This window comes from Helianthus annuus, chromosome 7, assembly GCF_002127325.2.
Source record: "Helianthus annuus cultivar XRQ/B chromosome 7, HanXRQr2.0-SUNRISE, whole genome shotgun sequence".
NCBI classification, from domain to species: domain Eukaryota; kingdom Viridiplantae; phylum Streptophyta; class Magnoliopsida; order Asterales; family Asteraceae; genus Helianthus; species Helianthus annuus.
This window is the reverse complement of record NC_035439.2, coordinates 3,385,202-3,406,412: the sequence shown is the minus strand read 5'-3', so window position 1 is coordinate 3,406,412 and position 21,211 is coordinate 3,385,202. Positions and strand designations below refer to the sequence as shown.

Genomic DNA, 21,211 nt, shown 5'->3' with positions numbered 1-21,211 from the left:
GATCATATTTGGACTAGATGTGCACAAAATAACCGTAGCCAGTTAATAACCACTCGAGGAATAACCGATTAGTAGTTATTTTTAACCGTAGATTGGTAATATGTTAGGGGTTTCTTTAGAAATAACCGGTTTTTAAACGATGTACCGGTTAACCTTAACCGGGAAAAAACGAAAAAAAAAATGATAATTAACCAAAAATAACAAGTTAAAGTAATAACCAGTTAAAGTACAAATCAAAAAATAACCGTCTATTACTAAAATGAACTGAGATGTGCACTTCTAATCTGGACTCATCCATGATCCAAGGCCCATTGTGCCCAACAACCCTAAACTCATATTTCAATTTTCTCTTCAACGCTTCCAGAATGTTGAAACCCTAAACATCAAAATCCAGTCCAAAAATGTCCGACAACATTCCCTTCGAACTCCAAGAGGAAATAATCAAAAGGGTTCTTCCTGTAAAATCTTTGATTCGGTTCAGATCCGTTTCAAAGCAATGGAAGTCTCTGATCGATAGCTCTGAATTCATCACTCATCACACCCTCAACCATGCTCAGCCGCAACATCTACTAGTAAGGTACATAACAAGAGCTTCTAGGTTCAGATTTGTTTCTGATGACAAATGTTTGCGTGAGGTCAAATATGTTTCCATTGTTGATGATGATAGCTTCCCCCACCACAAGTTTTCCTCTGTTGTTCCTCCAACTGTTAAACTTCGTGCGCATCCGTTCATGCTCGATTGCTCTCACGGATTGGTATGTTTGCACGGATGGTCTCGGGATCGAGTGAAGAGAAAGAAACTGATTGTTCTTTGGAATCTGTTTGTATATCTATACCGGATCATCAACGGGATGATGTTATTGGTTTTGGGGTGTGTCCTAAGACTAGTGACCCTAAGATCGTCAAGATTACACGTAAAGCTAAGGCGAAGGTTTTCACATTAAGCACTGGGGCTTGGAGAAGTGTACTAATGAATACGCCGTTTAAATCGTTGCACTTTCGGAATACACCGGTGGTTATAGATGGGGTTATTTATTGGCTTGCTTATGATGATATTACAGATAAACTTAGGTTGTGTTCGTTTGATTTGGCAAGTGAAGAATTTGGAGAAGTAGTAAACATAAACATAGCCGTTCCTTATTACTTAGTAGGACGCCCTAGAAATATTTGTATGTACAATATATCTAAGATCAACGAGTCTCTTATTGTGCTAACACCGGATGGATTTTGTGATTGTAACGTATGGATGATGTTGAAAAATGGTGTTTCACAGCCCTCTTTTACAAAACTATTCACTCTTACCGATGTTGATGTTGATAGTATGATTGGATTTAGGAAGAATGGCCAACCTATAATGGATCATTCAAAGACGCGTGGATTTGATTGTGAACTAAAAGTTTATGAACCCTGCTCGAAACGCATCAACGGTCTTGGGATTTATGGGTCGGCCTTCATGATGACCTCCTACACAGAATCACTACTTTTGCTTAATCATTCTGATTCTCTCATTCAGTGATGGATGATGAATCTACTTTTTATACCTTAGTTTTCTTATTTTTGTACTGTTCTCTGTCTTTTTTTATAAAGATGGAACTTTTATTACTAAGTAACTTTAAATGCAAGTTTGTTTGTTAGTTTTGTTTTTTTATGGCAAATATTACATTACTCCTACTTCTAAACTGCACCAATAAATACTAAATTACACCCCATGCCAGGATTTGAACCCTGGTCTTTTCTTCAAGAGGCAAGAGCCTTTACCACCCAACTATCGCTGGAATGGCTGTTAATTTTGGACAAGCGTTTTGGGTGAACCCACCCAAAAGCGTTATGCACCACTGCCCAACTCACCTTTAATTTACATAGTTATGTAATTAGAAGTCAACTATAAGCTAAAATTGTTGTTTGCAGCCATGATGGATAAGGTTTCAAGCATTTAAAAAGGCTTCGGGTTTATTACCTATGCAGGCATCACATTCTATTTGTACTTAATTAATTTTCTTGTTGTTTTTAGAAAGCAGATTATATTTTATAATTAGTGTCAATCCGGCTATGTTCAATACAAACAAAAATACAATTTGTCAGTTTGTTAAAGCTCATATGACCTTCATAAATACAATTTACCAGTTTGTTTTCTTTATAAATGTGAGCTTCATTTTTTTTATTTCATCTTACTTTGCAATGTGTGGTAATCAAATTTAAAACAAATTACTACATCAACATAAATGCACACTTTTAAAGGTGAGTTAGATATGCATAAAAAGTGGAAAAGCACAATTCATATTCGCCTTAAACCCAAATATGTAATTTGGTTCGATTTCTAACAGTTTCGGACTGGTTCATTTTGGGGCATCGGGTTCAAAAGAATATTGAACTTTAGTTCTCTGTTCGAAAAAGGGGGGCATGGTAGTAACTATTTTCAATTCCTACACTAGGGATGGCAATGGGGCGGGTATGGCTAATCCGAACCCCATACCCGGTTACGAAAACTTGTCACATACCCGGCCCAAAACCCGTCGGGTATGGGACGGGTAATTACCCGTCGTGTATCGGGCATAACTACGGGCATCGGGTATACCCGTTATTTTATTAAAAGTACCCGTTGGGGTTTGAAGTATCCCTCTTACAAATGTTGAGGTTGATAGTATGATTGGATTTAGGAAGAATGGCCAACCGATAATGGATCGAACGGGTGGATATGATGGTGTACTAGAAGAAGTTTATGAACCCTGCTCGGAACGCATCAAAGGTCTTGGGATTTATGGGCCGGAGATGAGCTCCTACACAGAATCACTACTTCTGCTAATTATTCTAATTCTATCATTCCCTCATAAATGATGACTTTACTTTTTTAAAATCCTAGTTTTCTTAGTTTTGTACTGTTCTTTTTTTTTTTAGCTTTAGTTTTGCTTCCATCAGACTTCATTGTAACTTTTCTCATTATCATCTAATTGAAAACATGCTCCTAGTAATTGTTTAAATCCTGCTTGATTTATAATCTCATAAGCAAAAACAGATGGTTGTTCAGGTTATGGTTCTTCCAATTCGGCTATTGATCCAATCAACATGTAGGAATAGCAATAACGAACCATTAAAACTACCGCAATATTTTGTTTGTGTTCACAAGTTGCAGTCACCATACAACAATTGCAGGGCTGATCTTAAATTGTAACACATCAATGTCCAGGCAAAATTTTGATGATATTGTTTTGTGTGGTTCTGTTACCTAATTTTCTTGTAATTGTTATCATAACTCGTATCATCAATTCTAAAGTCAACTTCGAACTCAATATAACACATACTTGGCAATAAGCGTTTCATTTTAGTTGTCTAATTTTTTTACCCGATTAGCATTAATCACTATAATTTGACACGTTTTACCCGTTTCGCGAAAAAAATATTGACGATATGAAGCACGAACCGTGCTATACAAACGATTCGTTCTCGAGCAAGTGGTCATCAATGAGGGCGAAATGCAACTACTTCAACAATGTTGTGAACCACCATATAAACAGTCGAAACAAAACGAGCGGTTCAAGCGACACAGACTTCATGTCAACCGTCCATGATGAGTTTAGAGCAACATACGGTTGTACATTTGCCATGGTGAAAGCTTGGGAGGTGCTTATATATTCTCCAAATGGCCAATCATCAAAGCATTCCAAGACTACTTCAGGCACGCCTTAGCCAAGCTCGTCTGCTGGCGGATCAGATGCTCATTCTTATTTAAACCTAAACGACTCCAAGAACGAGCTAAAGTTTGAGGAACAAGAATTGTAACGCCCACCAGATAAAGACAAAAGCAAGGTAGTTGCTGCCAGAGCAAGAAAAGGCAAATTCACTTCTACAACGACAAACAAATACTGTGGGTGGATCAAGTGGCTTCTCCAAATTAGACGTGAAATTTGCTCGAATTCTCTCGCTAAAGGAACAAGAGATCCAATTGGCAATGGATGGTCAAAGGGCAGCCGATATAAAGTTCCTCCAAAAACCCATCCCCTCTCGTTTGTTGAGGGGACTCTATTTTTAGTGTTTTTTTTTTTAATGGAGAATTAGTTAATTACCCGAAAATTAATAAAAAGGTTGATACGTCAACAAACATAAAAATAGAGTCCCCTTAAGGCCATCCGTAGTCATAAAGCCCTTTGTGGGGCGTTATGCGACACGTGTCGTGCTACGTGACACAGAGGCTTTATGGGGCATTATATCACTAGAGTCCGTAGTCATAAATCCCCTACCCATCAATACCTAATTATTAATTTTCGATTTTATTAATTAATTATAAAAAACCTTGCATAAATTTGATTGGTTAAAGTTTGAAAACCTCCCTCCATACTAGCACTATATATATCACGCCCCACTAATTTTTTTTGTCTCATAAAGCCCTTCGTAATGGTGTTTAGGGCTTTATAAGGGCTTTATGTGGGTGGCTTTATGTGGGTGCATAACGCCCCACTACACATTCTCAACATATACAAAATGAAGTTAGGGGAATAGTGCCACACAACTGTGTGGCACTCCCCTATTTGACCATCAGTTTTATTATTTCATATTTGTTTTAAAATTACCGTTTCGTCCTTAATTTAAAATAAAATTATGTTTTCGCCCCAATTGTAAAATAAAATTACGTTTTTGTCCCTCGGTCAAAATTACGCTTTTGCCCTCAGTTCAAAATTATGATTTTATCCCTAGATTACAACTACAATTTTGGCCCCAGTTTAAAATAAATTTTCGCTTTTGCCGCAAACTAAAAATGACGATTTTGCATTTTCACCCCTTTCAAAAATTATGATTTCGCCTTAAGTTTAAGATTATCTTTTTGACTGGTTCAAAATAAAAATATGCTTTTGCCCCCCAGTTCAAATTACGATTTTTCCCTCATTTCAAAATTTTGATTTTGACCGATTTCAAATTAAAAATATAGTTTTGTCCCCAGCTTAAAATTACGATTTTATCCTTAGTGCATAGTTATATTACGATTTTGTCTCCGGTTCAAATTTATAGTATTGCCATCACTTTAACTTTTAGCAAATTACGATTTTACCCAAGTCAACAAATACAACTTTGTCCTCAGTTCAAATTACAGTATTGCTATGGTTTTAATGTTTTTTAGCAAAACTATAAAAGTGTTTTTTTATTTGGTTGACTGGATTTAATTTTTTCCATGTCAAGGAGCTGCCTAACACTCGCTCATTAATCCTGACAAACTACAGTTTTGCCCTGAGCTCAGAACTACGGCCTTGTCATCGTTTTAGTTTTTTTTTTCCTAACAAAACTATAATAGTGTTTTTTAATTGATTGAGAATTATTCGGTTATCGCCCCGCAACGCGGGCGGGGCATCAACTAGTTGTCTAACAAACTAGAAAAAGAATCGACATAAATAAATTATAGGAACCGCTTGTGCTTGAACCCTAACCCTATTCTGGTGTATGCTTCTGCTCGTCGATGTCGCTGGTGGTCGCCGATTTGCTTATCAAATAACATAAGCCATATCAGTTGGTATTTTCTATTCATTTCGATTACTTCTCATAAACATAATAAGCCTTTGTTCATTACTGGATTTGGGTAATTAATTCTGTGTCAATACTTCAAACAAATGTGTGCTGTTAAGTTTCGTTGATTACTGGATTTGAGTAATTTTAAGTTGCATGGTTTTCTTCGTATCTGTTTTATTCATTTGTCTGTAGACTAAACAGGTTTTTAAAGTAGCTAATTTTGCTGATAATGGGGTATCCTAAGGTGGATGTAATCAGCACGCTTCCTGCGGGCATAATAGAAGCCATCTTATGTCTACTACCGATTCAAGAGGCAGCAAGGACAAGTATCCTCTCTAAGGAATGGAGATACCATTGGACCAAAATCCCTAAACTTGTGTTTATTGAGCATCAGTTTCAAGAATGGACTGATGGGCCTGTGCTGTCTGCTGTGGAGCAATATCTTACCAAACCAAGTAAAAGGAAAGATATGGCCAAGAGGTGTAAACTTTCTATGCTATATACCAAGTTCTGCTTATGCATGAGGGTCCAATACATGAGTTCACTCTTGATATGGAAGTAGATGGCTCGTGTGTTGAGATTGACCATTTATTACATCATTTGTCGAAGAAAAATACTCTCAAGATATTAAAACTTGACCTTGATGCGGGAATTGACGAAGGGCATAGGTTACCCATTTCTCTATTCTCTTTACACCATTTAACAAGTTTGTATCTCCATGGTTGTGCTCTTTACCAACAACATTCATTCAATGAATTCGGTTGCCTTACAACCTTACATTTGGGAAGTGTATGGACATATGTGAAAACGCTTCTACGTCTTTTATCCAGCTGTCCATTACTTAAGAGATTGACTCTTGTAAGTTCATAATAACCAAAATTTAGTTCCCATGGACCCATGGTCTTCAATAACTTGTCTAAATATTGTAATTTTTGTAGGATTGCGAGTGTTCGGTCATCTTTAGGAGTGGAGATACCACCATTGTTGATCTATTTAAGTGTTTACCATTGATTGAGTATCTTAATGTTGTGCTTTTCATCGTTGAGGTAATTTTATCTACATGGTAATTGGTAAATACATGTTTGACTTCGGTCTGCTTAATAGTTATCACTAATCTTTGATTTGGATATGGTTCAAGTGTTTTGCTCCAAAGAGACTTCCGAAAGAGCTCCCAACAGCATTAGTCCACTTGAAATACTTGTGTGTGGATAGTTTATGCTTTATGCACATATATGCGTTACCTTTTCTTGCTCTTCTGATTAGAAGCTCCCCAAATCTTGAGAAACTTAAGCTAGTGGTAAATAACAATGATCTATGTTGTATTCTATTTGTTTTGATTCTTATCTCAACATACACTCACCCAAGATACTTCATCATGTAGATGTATAACGGAGACTGGCTCGACGAAGATGATTTGGGCTCTTTTACACTTGATGATTATTCAGATATTATGTTGAAGCATTTGAAAGAATTTGAGATTCGAAATTTTAGCGACGCAGAGAATGAGTTGGATTTTGTGAGGCTTATATTAGCCAAGTCACCTGTGCTAAAGAAGGTGACGGTATCCCCGTATTATAATTTTGATAAAGATGAAGAACCACAGATTTCCGAAATTCTTTTTTGCTCTCCGTGTGCCTCACCTGTGGTAGAAATCATCGTCAGACGTTGAAGTTCAATTAGTCATGCCGTTCGTGATTTTGTTTTTTTTTTTTAATGTCGAGTTCAGTTAAATGAACAAATTTGTTTCATTCCGATATTAGGTTTTGAGACGGATGATCTTTTGTATCTTAAATTTGTTAAAATGTTATGCCTTTCGGGTCTTGAAATTGTGCTCGGGAATGAGAAGGCACATGATTATTTACGGTAACCACTGAAAAAGTAAGCCAGACCAGCTTACTTATCACTTGCTAGAGATTTATTCACCAGTTACATTATCATGCTAATTATTATGCACTACTTTAACTCCAGGAAGAGTAACTAACAAGTAAGTCAAAGAGAATAAGTCTGAATAACTTGTAGCAAAAACCTGTGGACAAAAAAAACTTCTACAATTTTCATGTGGCATGCGCTTCTTATACAAAATTGCAGGTTATCTGTTTGATTTACAATCTCATAAGCAAAAACAGATGGTGGCTCCTTCAGGTTATCTGTGTTCTCAAACTGCAGTCACCATGCAACAATTGCAGGGCTGATCATTGTTTTGTGTTGTTCTGTTAGCTAGTATTCTTGTAACTGTTCTTATGACTCGTATCATCAATCCGGAGAAAGTGTATGATTTCTGAAATCACATTAAAAACCGCCATGCACACAAAAGGAAATAGAGTCCGTAAAAGAACAGTTTCAAGCCAGAATTACAGCCGACGATAAAGGAGATGGTTGATCCAGCGGTTCGTGATGAATGTTCTCGTTAACAACAATAGCGGAAATCTGCTGCAGGTGTTTGGTAAATGATCCATTAGAGAGACCTTCTGTGGAGGATATGTTGTGGAATATGCAATTTGCTGCACAAGTTCAGGACGCTTTGCACAGTAGTGAGAGAGAATTATTATTGTCTAATGGAATTTGATTTGTAAGTTAGTAGTCAAATTCGAGTTTTTCGGTAGATCTGTGAATTAAAATTTGATTTGCTGCACAAGTTCAGGACACTCACACAAGACACTTCTTCATGTAGATGTATGACGAAGATCTTGAAGAATATGAGATGGGCTCTTTTACACTCGAAGATTATTCGGATATTACGTTGGAGCATCTGAACGAATTAGAGATTATACGTTTTAGCGACGCAGAGAATGAGTTGGATTTTGTGAAGCTTATAATGGCCAGGTCACCTGTACTAAAGGAGGTATGGATATCCCCATGTTATGATTTTGATAAAGATAAAGAATCAGAGATTATAAAAATCCTCTGCTTTACTCCATGCGCGGCCCCTCTGGTAAACATCATGTGGTAGAAATCGTGGTCAGATAATTGAAATCCAATTAGTCATGCATTTGATGGTTATGTTTTTTTTTTTTTTTTTTTTTTTTTTTTTTTTGACGTTACTGAAATGAACAAATTTGTTTCGTTCTGATATGAGGTTTTGAGACGATGATCTTATGCATCTTGAATTTGTTAAAATGTTATGCCTTTCGGGTCTTGAAGCTGTACTTGGGAATAAGAAGGCATATGATTATCTACCATAACGACTAAAATAATAAGCCATACCAGCTTACTTTTCACTTGCTAGAGCACCAGTTACATTATTATGCGCTACTTTAACTCAATGAAGAGTAACTAACAAGTGAGTCGAAGAGAATAACTTGTAACAGAAACCAATGGACAAAAAAACTTCTACAATTTTCATGTGGCATGCATGCACTTCTTTATGCAAAACTATGACAATACAGTAATTCATCTTCTGTTTCATAATAGAGTTAATTACTGTTTTCGTCCCTGTGGTTTGTCAAAAATCACTATCAGTCTATTAGTTTAAAAATTGTGATTTCAGTCCCTGTGGTTTCACTTTCGTAACCATTTCAGTCCACCTCGTAACCATTTCGATCCATGTACTAACAGAATAAATGGATTGAAATGGTTACGAAAGTGAAACCACAGAGACTGAAATCGCAATTTTTAAACTAATGGACTGAAATAGTGATTTTTAACAAACCACAGAGACGAAAACAGTAATCAACTCTTCAAAATATCCGAGTCAAATTTGATTCCATGAATACAAAATTGGGTTTATCCAAGCTCTAATCTGGTTTGATTTAGCTAGTACTTACATGAATCATCGATCAAGCTTCTATGCTCTCAATTTTCTAAGGATCATCATATTGGGTAAGTAAATGGGAGAACATATTCACCATAACCGGCGCCATAAAATCCACACGTCTTCTTGATCTATCACTGATGCTCACAATCAACCACCGTTGGTGTAATTCGCATCTCTCGAGTTGATTTACATTATACTCTTTTTTTTTTAGAAAATTTTCGAACAACCCCTTTGGTTTGGTGAAATTTCACGTATAATCCCCACCTTTTTGAAATTGTAGCCATGTTCCCTACGGTTTGTACACTCGTTTCTCAATTAGTCCCTAAGATAGATGAAGGTTAGTTTTTGGTATTAAATGGATATGAATTGACTATAAGGCCCTTTATTAAAAATAACAAATAAGACATTACAAAAATCTAATTTATTATTTAAAAATTCAAGTGGGCTCCACCATTATTATTTAATAAAAATAACCGAACCCCACCACTACCCCACTATAATCTTTTTCTTCGTAATATCATTATTGTCATCCTAAGCACACCATTGTTAAATGGTGTGGTAACGCTGAGCGATGGAGACCAGCTAGGTTTCCGATTCGAGGGTGCATCCGATGAGTTGTAATCTGACTGGTTCAGAGACGTAAATCTGAATTGAATGACCGACGAAGTACTTTTGATTTCAGATTTGTAGGTTTGGAGTTTGATTTGGTTTGGTTTTATTATTGTATGCGGTGGAGAGATTGTTGAGGTTGGTTCAGAATAGGGGTAGAAAAGGTGAGCAATGGTTGCAGAGATTGGTGGTAAACGTAGTGGTTGGCCGGTGAAGGTAGTGAAGAATAATGGTTGTGGGTTGTGTGTGTTGGTCACGAGTGAGATAGATTGGGGATGACGAAGGTTGTAGTTGTGGTTGTGGAGTTCGGTGGTAGAGTGAAGACAAACGGTGACATGGTGGTTGGAGGTGGTGGTCATGGAGCATGTGGGTGGTGATAAGGTGGTTGTAGGTGGTGAGGGTGGGGCCCACAAGAATTTTGTTAATTAAATTGTTTTTATTACTTAAGTGACGCTTAATTAATGGTGGGCCACTTGAGTTTAAAATAATTATTTAAATTTATCTTTTAGTGTTTTAATTTGTATTTTTAATAGTAAGGGTATTTTAGTTAATTCACATATGTTAGAGACTGTCCGAGAATCGAGTGTACAAACCATAAGGAATAAGGTTGTACTATAAGTGAAATTTCACCAAACCATATGGGCTATCAAGATATTTTTCTCTCTTTTTTTAATTTTATTTATTTATTTATTTCTTTAACGTATAATCTTATTCTTTCACATTTCACCCAATGTTTTAAAATCCAGTTTTTATACCATACCAGATTGGGCTCAGAAACAGTTTAACTGGATGTATCGGATGATTCAAACTGGGTGTATCGGGCGATTTGAACCGGTTTTTAAAACATTGATTTCACCCCACCAAGACAAGTGTGAAACAATACGATAACCTAATTTATACAAAAGATGTAGAATTTAAATTGTGAAAACTGAAGAGTGAAAATATAACTAGATGAGTTTGACGCTAAAAAAGAGTTAAATGTCATTTTAGTTTATGTATGAGACAATGCTTCTGCGTCTTTTATCCAGCTGCCCATTTCTTAAGAATTTGACCCTCGTTAGTTTTAGTATATAAAATTTAATATCCATGGTCTTCCATAACTTATTTAAACATTGTAATTTTGCAGGATAATGGGAGTACATTTATCTATGATGGTGGAGATACTACCATTGTTGATCTATTAGAGTGTTTACCGGTGATTAAATATCTTTATGTTGTGTTTTCCTTTGCTTGCGGGTCCAAAGAGGTTTCACCGTTGCCATTTTAGTCCCCTGGGTTAACTTCATCTATTATTTCTGTTAACGAGAAGGACAATTTGGCGATTTTATAAGGCCGAATTACCCTTCTAGTTAACATAATTACATATAAAATGATCGAATTCCCTTCTCATTAACAGAAAAAATGGATGAAGTTAACCCAATGAACTAAAATGACAACGATGAAACATTTTTTTAACTCACATACGAAAAATGAAACTTTTAGACTAAACTGACAAAATGATTCAAACCACGTGCACTAAAATAATGACATGTAACTCCTAAAAAAATAATAAATAAAAATATCAAAGCAGAGTCCCCAAACAAAAACAAACACAAAGTACAGGAACCACTTGTGTTTGAACCCTAACTCTATTCTGGTCTGGTGTATGCTTCTCGTCAATGTCGCTGGTGGCGGCTGGTTCGTTGGTCCCCTGTTTGCTTATCAAATAACATAATCCATTTCAGGTATTTTCTTTTCATATCGATCACTTCTCATAAACACATCATAAGACGTTGTTCATTACTGGATTTGGGTAATTTTGCGTCAATACTTCAAACAAATGTGTGCCTTGATACAGTCGCTAACCTAATCGGCTCAGTTCCATTCCATTTTGTTGTTTGAAAGCTTTGACTTTCTTCTTTCCTTATCATATCTGTTTTGTTGATTTGTGTGTAGACTAACCAAATTTTCAAAGTAGCAAATTCTGCAGCTAATGGGGTATCCTAATAAGATGGATAGAATCAGCAAGCTTCCTGTAGGCGTAATAGAAACCATCTTATGTCTGCTACCGATTCAAGAGGCAGCAAGAACAAGCATCCTCTCTAAGGAATGGAGGTACCATTGGATCAAAATCCCTAATCTTGTGTTTATTGAGGATCAGTTTCAAGAATGGACTCGTGGGCCTAAGCCGTCTGCTATCGAGCTACGTCTTAACAAACCAAGTAAAAGGAAAGATATGGCCAAGAGGTGTAGGTTTTTCTACGCGATATACCAGGTTCTGCTTATGCACGAGGGTCCAATACACGAGTTCACTCTTTCTATGGAAGTAGATACCTCGTGTGTTGAGATTGACCATATCATACTTCATTTGTCCAAGAAAAATACTCTCAAGATATTAAAACTTGATTTTGAGGCAGGAGGTGACGAGGGGCATAGGTTACCCATTTCTCTCTTCTCGTTACACCAATTAACAAGTTTGTATCTCAATGGTTGTGCTCTTTACCAACAACGTTCATTCAATGAATATGGTTGCCTTACAACCTTATATTTGAGAAGCGTATGGACGCATAAGAAAACGCTTCACCGGCTTTTATCCAGTTGTCCATTACTTAAGAGATTGACTCTTGTAAGTTTACAATAATTAAAATTTAATTCCCATGGTCTTCCTCTTCCATAACTTGTCTAAATAATGTAATAAATGCAGGGTCATGGGATGAGAATTCTCTATGATGATGGAGGTTCCACCATTGTTGATCTATTCGAGTGTGTACCAGTGATTGAATATCTTTATGTTACGGTATTCGGCTTGGAGGTAATTTTATCTACATGATATATATATGATTAGACTTTGGTTTGCTTATTAGTTATCACTAATCTTTGTTTTGGCTACGGCTCAAGGATTTTCTTTCAAAGAGACTTCCGAAAAAGCTCCCGACATCATTAGTCCACTTGAAATATTTGTGTGTGGATACTCTTTGCTTTACTCACATATATGGGTTACCTTTTCTTGCTCTTCTGATTAGAAGCTCCCCAAATCTGGAGAAACTTAAGCTACTGGTAAATAACAAGAATCTATGTCGTATTCTACTTGTTTTGATTCTTATGTCAACATACACTCACACAAGACACTTCTTCATGTAGATGTGGGAAGAAACTTTCGTTATTGAAGATGATGTGGGCTCTTTTACACTTGATGATTATTCAGATATTATGTTGGAGCATTTGAAAGAATTTGAGATTCAAGATTTTACCGACTCAGAGAATGAGTTGGATTTTGTGAGGCTTATATTAGCCAAGTCACCTGTACTAAAGAAGATGACGATATCCCCACATTATTTTTTTGATAAAGATGAAGAATCAGTCTCACAGGTTTCAGAAATCCTTTTTTGCTCCCCATGCGCATCACCTGTCGTAGAAATCATCGTTGGACCGTACAAATCCGATCGTTCGTGCCCTTGGTGAACTTGTTCTTTGTTGTTAACTCTAGTGACATGAATAAATTTGTTTCTGATATGCTTTTCGGGTCTTGAAATTGTCATTGGGAATGAGTGCATATGATTATTTACCATAACCACTGAACTAATAAGCCCGCCCAACTTACTTATCACTTGCCAATTCTCAAAGATAGGAGAGAGAGTATACGGACAGTAGCCGGAAATCAAACAACATCCGGTCGCCGGTGGCTCGATGAAGTGAAGAGATCTGTTTAGCGAGCGAGGTTTGATTGATTTAGCATATCGTCTGCTAATCTGGTCTCACCTTTCCCACTAAATCGGTCCCTTCATCATTCCATTCACCTTCTTGGATCTGGTTTCTTCCGCTTATGCGACTGTGTGATTTCCTTTGGTCATTCCCAGTATTTGATTGCTTAGTAGGTCTGTCATTGATCGCGGCTATCTTGATAGTTCCATATAGATCGATACGAATCTTATTAACCTTTTAAAATCCTCTGTGTCTGGCCATATGGAAAGAGAGGAGGGAGAGATTGAAAATTCCGGTGAGAATATAGATCAAAACAATAGCATGCGAAACCACCATTGTTCCATCACGTCGTCGCGGGTAAACGACCGCTATTATACATCACCAACAAACATTTCATCAAAAAACATTTCAATTTTTATTTAGACAGTGACGTAAAAAAAACTCAACTAGTCGTTTTGATGATTTATGAGGGAGAACTAGACAAGAGATTTATTTATTTATTATTTATATTATTATTCTTTTATTATTGAGGGTAGTTTAATCATTTCACACCATCTTAATAGAAAATGATTACGTCAATTTGTGGAAAACTATGAAATTTGTTGCAACTTTTGAAATAAAGAATGTCTTTTTGTAACTACCTTATGTTAAAACACAAACTTAAGTAGGTATATACTAAAAGGACGAAAAATGCAAATGTATTATGTATACATGTAACATAATTCCCATACTTAAGTAACCTTTATCAAAATTTAGTTAATTACTCGAACGGTCTTCATGGTAACCTGTTTTACGCCTTTTATCTCTTAGTATGAGAAATTGGATCCTACTATTCACTCACATATAACAGGAATTGGCAGAACGACCTTTACAATGGATGTTATTTTGTTTTTTGAACGTAAATTACAAATTATGCCTTTCAATTATATATAATATTACACGTATAAAATTACATGTTGTGTCATTTGTCTTCTCTAATTCAGCAGGTTTTTAATGGGGGTATGGTTTTTAATCATACTCCCTCCTTTTCTTTTAATTTCTATTTCTTTCTTTAATGTATAATCTTATTTTTTTTTACATTTCACCACCACAATACATGTCACTAAATGTGAAACGTGAAAGACTTTATGGAGTAATAATGGTTAGTGGTAGGGATATGAATTTCTGATACAACACGAGGCTAACATGCAATTGTGGGTAGTTTAGTCTAAATGGGTTCAGGGCAGTTTCAGGTTGAATCTATGAACCCGTTTGGCTAGACTGGTCGGGTTCGGGTCAACTCGATCAGGTTGGCGGGTGGACCTGTTTAACCCATTTATATTATATTATATTTTTTACAATAATTTATTTGTTATACATTAAACTAGTGGTATGAAAACCGGCGCGTTGCGTCGATGCTTCATCTCGTTATGTTACAGTACCGATGCTCGTTATAGCAACCGAAAAAGGAAAAACAAATAAATAAAATCATGATATGGCCAAAAAAAGTATCAACATGTGATCTACATTGATTGAAAACAATTGTTTGGTAGGAATTGGTTCGGTTCGTTAGGGTACCACCATGATACTGACATGCACTCATATATCATATATAAAAAAATAAGTGGTACATTCTATTTTGAATGCAACTCTGCTCTCAACAAAATTTACAACGACACGCCTGTAAAAAAATTAAGCAAAGTTACGAATTTATTTTTTTCTAAGTTAACAAACGCGAATTATTTGAGTAAAATTATATAGCATGAATTAAAAAAAAAACAATAAAAAAAGTGATCATGGCAACTTCTTAGTGGTTCAACCACTATTCATTAGCTTTCTTTTTTAATATATGATATGATTATATTATATTATATTTTTTACAATAATTTATTTGTTATACATTAAACTAGTGGTATGAAAACCGGCGCGTTGCGTCGGTGCTTCATCTCGTTATGTTACAGTACCGACGCTCGTTATAGCAACCGAAAAAGGAAAAACAAATAAATAAAATCATGATATGACCAAAAAAAGTATCAACATGTGATCTACATTGATTGAAAACAATTGTTTGGTAGGAATTGGTTCGGTTCGTTAGGGTACCACCATGATACTGACATGCACTCATATATCATATATAAAAAAATAAGTGGTACATTCTATTTTGAATGGAACTCTGCTCTCAACAAAATTTACAACGACACGCCTGTAAAAAAATTAAGCAAAGTTACGAATTTATTTTTTTCTAAGTTAACAAACGCGAATTATTTGAGTAAAATTATATAGCATGAATTAAAAAAAAACAATAAAAAAAGTGATCATGGCAACTTCTTAGTGGTTCAACCACTATTCATTAGCTTTCTTTTTTAATATATGATTATATTATATTATATTTTTTACAATAATTTATTTGTTATACATTAAACTAGTGGTATGAAAACCGGCGCGTTGCGTCGGTGCTTCATCTCGTTATGTTACAGTACCGACGCTCGTTATAGCAACCGAAAAAGAAAAAACAAATAAATAAAATCATGATATGACCAAAAAAAGTATCAACATGTGATCTACATTGATTGAAAACAATTGTTTGGTAGGAATTGGTTCGGTTCATTAGGGTACCATCATGATACTGACATGCACTCATATATCATATATAAAAAAATAAGTGGTACATTCTATTTTGAATGCAACTCTGCTCTCAACAAAATTTACAACGACACGCCTGTAAAAAAATTAAGCAAGGTTACGAATTTATTTTTTTCTAAGTTAACAAACGCGAATTATTTGAGTAAAATTATATAGCATGAATTAAAAAAAAACAATAAAAAAAGTGATCATGGCAACTTCTTAGTGGTTCAACCACTATTAATTAGCTTTCTTTTTTAATATATGATGATATTGATGATTGATGATATTGATAAAGATAAATTACATGTCTATTTTATGCTACAATTAGAAATTGACATAAGATATTATAATTTTAATATATTAAAATTTGCCGAAAAAAATAAAAGAATAAAAAAAATCCGGGTTAATCGGGTCGTGTTGGGTCAACCTGAGAATATTTGAGTTCATATGTATCGCAATATTTTCGAGTTCGGATCGGGCTCAGATTCACCTAAAACTTTTAAGTCAGGGTTGTAAAAAAATTGTAAAGTTTCAAATGGTATAAAGTGAAAATATAATAAAGGTTAGTTTACCGTTAAATTGGTTAAAAAGGTAATAAATAAAAACATTAAAGCAGGCCCCAAAGAAAACTAGAAAACGAATATATAAATAAGTACAGAAGTCAGAACAGAACCACTTGTGTTTGAACCCTAACTTCTGGTCGTCGATGTGGCTGCTGGTGGTTGGTTCGTTTGTCGACGATTTGCATATCAGTTGAGCAACAGGTATATTCTTTTCACATCGATTACTTTCATAAACAATATAATATAACACCTTATTCATTACTGGATTTGGGTAACCATGAATGTTTGCATCAAAAATACCTTAAAAAAACAAAAGACTAAATGTGCTTGTTTGTGAGAATCATCGGTTGACAGAAGCATCAACCCTAACCCGACCCATATAAATTCGGGTCAACTCGAAGTTGACACATTTAACCAGTATTTTTTAATGAGTTATACAAGTTGACGATTTATAAGCGAGTTGTTGGGTTTTAAGCGGGTTATCGATAATATATTTAATGTTGAGTATAAGTATGACAAATAAAATAATATAATGTAATTATTATAAGTTAAATGTCATTTTAGTCCCTGTGGTTTGAGCCATTTTGCCAGTTTAGTCCGAAGGTTTCATTTTTAACCTGTGGGTCCAAAAAGGTTTCACAGTTGCCATTTTAGTCCACTGGGTTAACTTCATCCATTTTTTCTGTTAACGAGAAAGCCAATTCGGTCATTTTATATGGCTGAATTGCCCTTTTAGTTAACAGAATTACATACAAAATGACCGAATTGGCCTTCTCGTTAACAGAAAAAATGGATGAAGTTAACCAAGTGGACTAAAATGGCAACTGTGAAACATTTTTGGACCCACAGGTTAAAAATGAAACATTTGGACTAAACTGGCAAAATGGCCTAAACCACAGGGACTAAAATGGCATTTAACTCAAAACAAAAATATAAAAGTTTTTTTTTTCTAAATAGTTAAATGGGTTAATGGGTCAACCCGAACCCGTCCCGTCTTTTTAAACGGATCATATTAGTCGACCCAAACCTGTATTTTTGTGTCGGGTTGGCGGGTCGTGTTAAGAATTGCCGCCCCTAGCTGATTGTAGGTAAGTAGTAGTTAAATGAGGTTATAGAGGATGGTGAGAAGCAAATGTAGCCCGGGTCAAGGCACCCTGAATCCAGATTATCCCTGTCGATTAAATCGACCGGCATAGGCAGAGGATCGGTTGTAGGGTGTGAAGAAATTAGATCCTGCATATGGAGAAATGTCGATTCCTGTAGATCCAGTGATGCAGATATCCGTGTCAAAGCACCCTGAATCCGACTATTATTCTCGAGCTATGTTGGGTCACACGAACCGGGCTGGTCGATTAGGCCTTGTATGGGCTTAGCTCATAATAGTTTACATTACATGGCTTTGTTGATTTCTTAGGTTTTTGTTTATGTTACATGGATTTGTAACATTTGTTGATTAAAACTTTGACTTTATTCTTTCGTTTTCGTATCTGTTTCGTTGTTTTGTGTGTAGACTAATAAGATGGATAGAATCAGCAAGCTTCCTATCGGCATAATAGAAACCATCTTATGTTTACTACCGATTCAAGAGGCAGCAAGAACAAGCATCCTCTCCAAGGAATGGAGGTACCGTTGGACCAAAATCCCTAAACTTGTCTTTATACAGGATCGGCCTCATGCATGGACTGATGAGTCTGCGCTGGCTGCTCTGGAGCGATACCGTGACAGACCAAGTGAAAGGCGTAAACTTTTTTATGCTATATACCAAGTTCTGCTTATACACGAGGGTCCAATACATGAGTTCACCCTTGATATGGAAGTAGATGGCTCGTGTGTTGAGATTGACCATTTCTTACATCATTTGTCGAAGAAAAATACTCTCAAGATATTAAAACTTGACCTCGATGCGGGAGCTTTTGAGGGACATAGGTTACCTATATGTCTCTTCTCTTTACACCAATTAACAAGTTTGTATCTCCATGGTTGTGTTCTTTATGAAAAACATTCATTCAAAGAATTTGGTTGCCTTACAACCTTACATGTGGAAAATGTATGTACGCCTGTGAAAACGCTTTTGCGTCTTTTATCCAGCTGTCCATTACTTAAGAGTTTGACTCTCGTAAGTTTATAATAATTAAAATTTGAGTTAATTACTGTTTTCGTCCCTGTGATTTGTCAAAAATCACTATTTTAGTCCATTAGTTTAAAAATTGCGATTTCAGTCCATGTGGTTTCACTTTCGTAACCATTACAATCCACCTCGTAACCATTACAGTCCCTGTGCTTAACAGAATAATGGATTGAAATGGTTACGAAAGTGAAACCAAAGGGACAGAAATGGTTACGAAAGTGAAACCACAGAGACTGAAATCGCAACTTTTAAACTAATGGACTGAAATAGTGATTTTTGACAAACCACAGGGACGAAAACAGTAATTAACTCTATTATAATTTAATTCCCATGGTCTTCCATAACTTATCTAAATATCGTAATTTTTGCAGGACGTTGAGCGTTCACTCGTCACTAATAATGGAGATACCACCTTTGTTGATCTATTCAAGTGTTTACCAGTGATCGAGTATCTTTATTTTAAATTTTTCACCATTGAGGTAATTTTATCTACATGGTATATACTCGATTAGACTTTGGTCTGCTTAGTATTATAATTAATCTTTGTTTTGGCTATGGTTCGAGTGTTTTGTCCCGGAGAGACTTCCGAAAGAGCTCCCAACAGCATTAGCCCACTTGAAATACTTGTGTTTGGATAATGTGTGCTTCATTCACAAATACGGGTTACCTTTTCTTGCTCTTCTGATTAGAAGCTCCCCGAATCTTGAGAAACTTGAGCTAGTGGTAAAGAACAAGAATCTTTGTTGTGTTCTTCTTGTTTTGATTCGAGTAAATTACGATTTTGACCCTTGTGGTTATATCACTTTTACCCTTTTAGCCCAAAAAGGAATCTTTTAACATCTGAGCCCCCAACGTCTTTTTTTCTAACCCTTTTGGCCCCTAAAAGTATATGGATGGGGTTAGTGTTAGGGGCCATAAGGGTTAGAAAAAAAGAAGTTGGAGGCTCATGTTAAAAGATTCTTTTTGGGCTAAAAGGGTAAAAATGATATAACCACAGGGGCCAAAATCGTAATTTACTCTTTTGATTCTTATGTCAACATACACACTCACACAAGACACTTCTTCATGTAGATGTATTTTGAAGATTTTCTTGGAGAAGATGAAATTGGCTCATTTACTCTCGATGATTATTCAGATATTATGTTGGAGCATCTGATCGAATTTGAAGTTCAACAATTTATGGACGCCGAGCATGAGTTGGATTTTGTGAAGCTTATATTGGCCAAGTCACCTGCACTTAAGAAGGTGAGCATATTCGCATGTTTTAAGTTAGATGAAGGTGAAGATGAAGAGATTTTAAAAAGGCTTTATCTTTCTCCACGCGCATCACCTGCGGTAAAAATCATGCTCGAATAACTGAAATCCATTTAGTCATGCCTTTCGTTTGTTTCGTTCCGATATGAGGTTTTGAGATGGATTGTCTTTTGCGTCTTGAAGTTGTGAAGGGGAATGAGAAGGCATATGATTATTTACAATAATCATTGAAATAATAAGCCCGCCCCGCTTACTTATTACTTGATTATAATAAAATTTGAGTTAATTACTCGAATAGTCTTCCAACATCTGTGTTGTCTTTATTGAGGTTTTTGGTTAATAAAAGAATATACAAGCAAGAAAATTGAGTTCCATTTCATTTTATTTGCTCATTTGTTGAGATATTTATGAGAATATGCTATGATATCAGTAATACAAGTTTTATTTTTATTGGTTTTGGATGAGACGAGACAAAAAACCAAATATGTGAGCTCCTTGTCAAGGTAAATAAATAGTTATATTAAGAATTTTGTAATAATGTACACCACATGGGTATAGACGTCAAAAAATTAAAAGGGTGCAAGTTGATACCTCCTCTAAACCATAGGGATGCGAATTGTTCTTTGCTTAAAATAATTTTATTTAGAGCGTTCACATCCCATTCTCTACACTCACCTTTTTTTACAATTCAAAAAAAAAAAAAATATAGAGAAATAAGCTATAACACGTCCACATCCCATTCTCTATTTTAGAGATAAGTTTAAGAGAATGAATAACTAAGAGTATTCACAATGGAACCTCTAACTCCATCTATATAATTTAACCAAAAATACATTTTTCTCTAAATTATATTTGTTTTTTTAAAAGCCTTTCACTTGCAACTCTCTATTTATTTATATGTCTTTCTTACTCAGAAACACTTAGATTTTTCTTATCTTTTAAGTGACTTTACAGGGGACTGCCTTCTTGTTTTTATACCCATATGATGTTGTATGCTATCATACATGTTATATATTATATTGTGTCACTCTCTAATCACTTTCTTGGTATGTTGGTATGTTGTGTGTTGGTATACTCTCAGACTTCTTATTTATATATTTATATATTTTCGTGACTTGGTGTGTT

General features: G+C 35.5%; 2 protein-coding genes across 6 annotated transcripts in view; both read left to right on the top strand.

The window, feature by feature from the left end:
* Positions 1-13,388, top strand: part of LOC110867602 (F-box/FBD/LRR-repeat protein At1g13570) — a 28,304-nt gene extending 14,916 nt beyond the window's left edge. The window contains exons 1-5 of one of the 4 annotated variants that reach the window (XM_022116582.2): positions 11,436-11,580; positions 11,814-12,461; positions 12,540-12,647; positions 12,734-12,892; positions 12,977-13,388. In XM_022116582.2, the coding sequence (XP_021972274.1) occupies positions 11,829-12,461; positions 12,540-12,647; positions 12,734-12,892; positions 12,977-13,297 (1,221 nt within the window). In that variant the 5' untranslated portion in view covers positions 11,436-11,580; positions 11,814-11,828 and the 3' untranslated portion in view covers positions 13,298-13,388. Of the gene's footprint in view, positions 11,581-11,791; positions 12,462-12,539; positions 12,648-12,733; positions 12,893-12,976 lie in introns of those variants that run through there. The other 3 variants (XM_022116584.2, XM_022116583.2, XM_035975490.1) reach the window with 3 other exon arrangements.
* Positions 13,389-16,786: 3,398 nt separating this feature from the next.
* LOC110867612 (F-box/FBD/LRR-repeat protein At1g13570-like) overlaps positions 16,787-21,211 on the top strand; it is a 96,758-nt gene continuing 92,333 nt past the window's right edge. Inside the window, exons 1-5 of one of the 2 annotated variants that reach the window (XM_022116601.2) lie at positions 16,787-16,905; positions 18,215-18,820; positions 19,204-19,311; positions 19,397-19,555; positions 19,904-20,450. In XM_022116601.2, coding sequence (XP_021972293.1) covers positions 18,224-18,820; positions 19,204-19,311; positions 19,397-19,555; positions 19,904-20,188 — 1,149 coding nt within the window. In that variant the 5' untranslated portion in view covers positions 16,787-16,905; positions 18,215-18,223 and the 3' untranslated portion in view covers positions 20,189-20,450. Of the gene's footprint in view, positions 16,906-18,214; positions 18,821-19,203; positions 19,312-19,396; positions 19,556-19,903; positions 20,451-21,211 lie in introns of those variants that run through there. The other variant, XM_035975492.1, reaches the window with a different exon arrangement.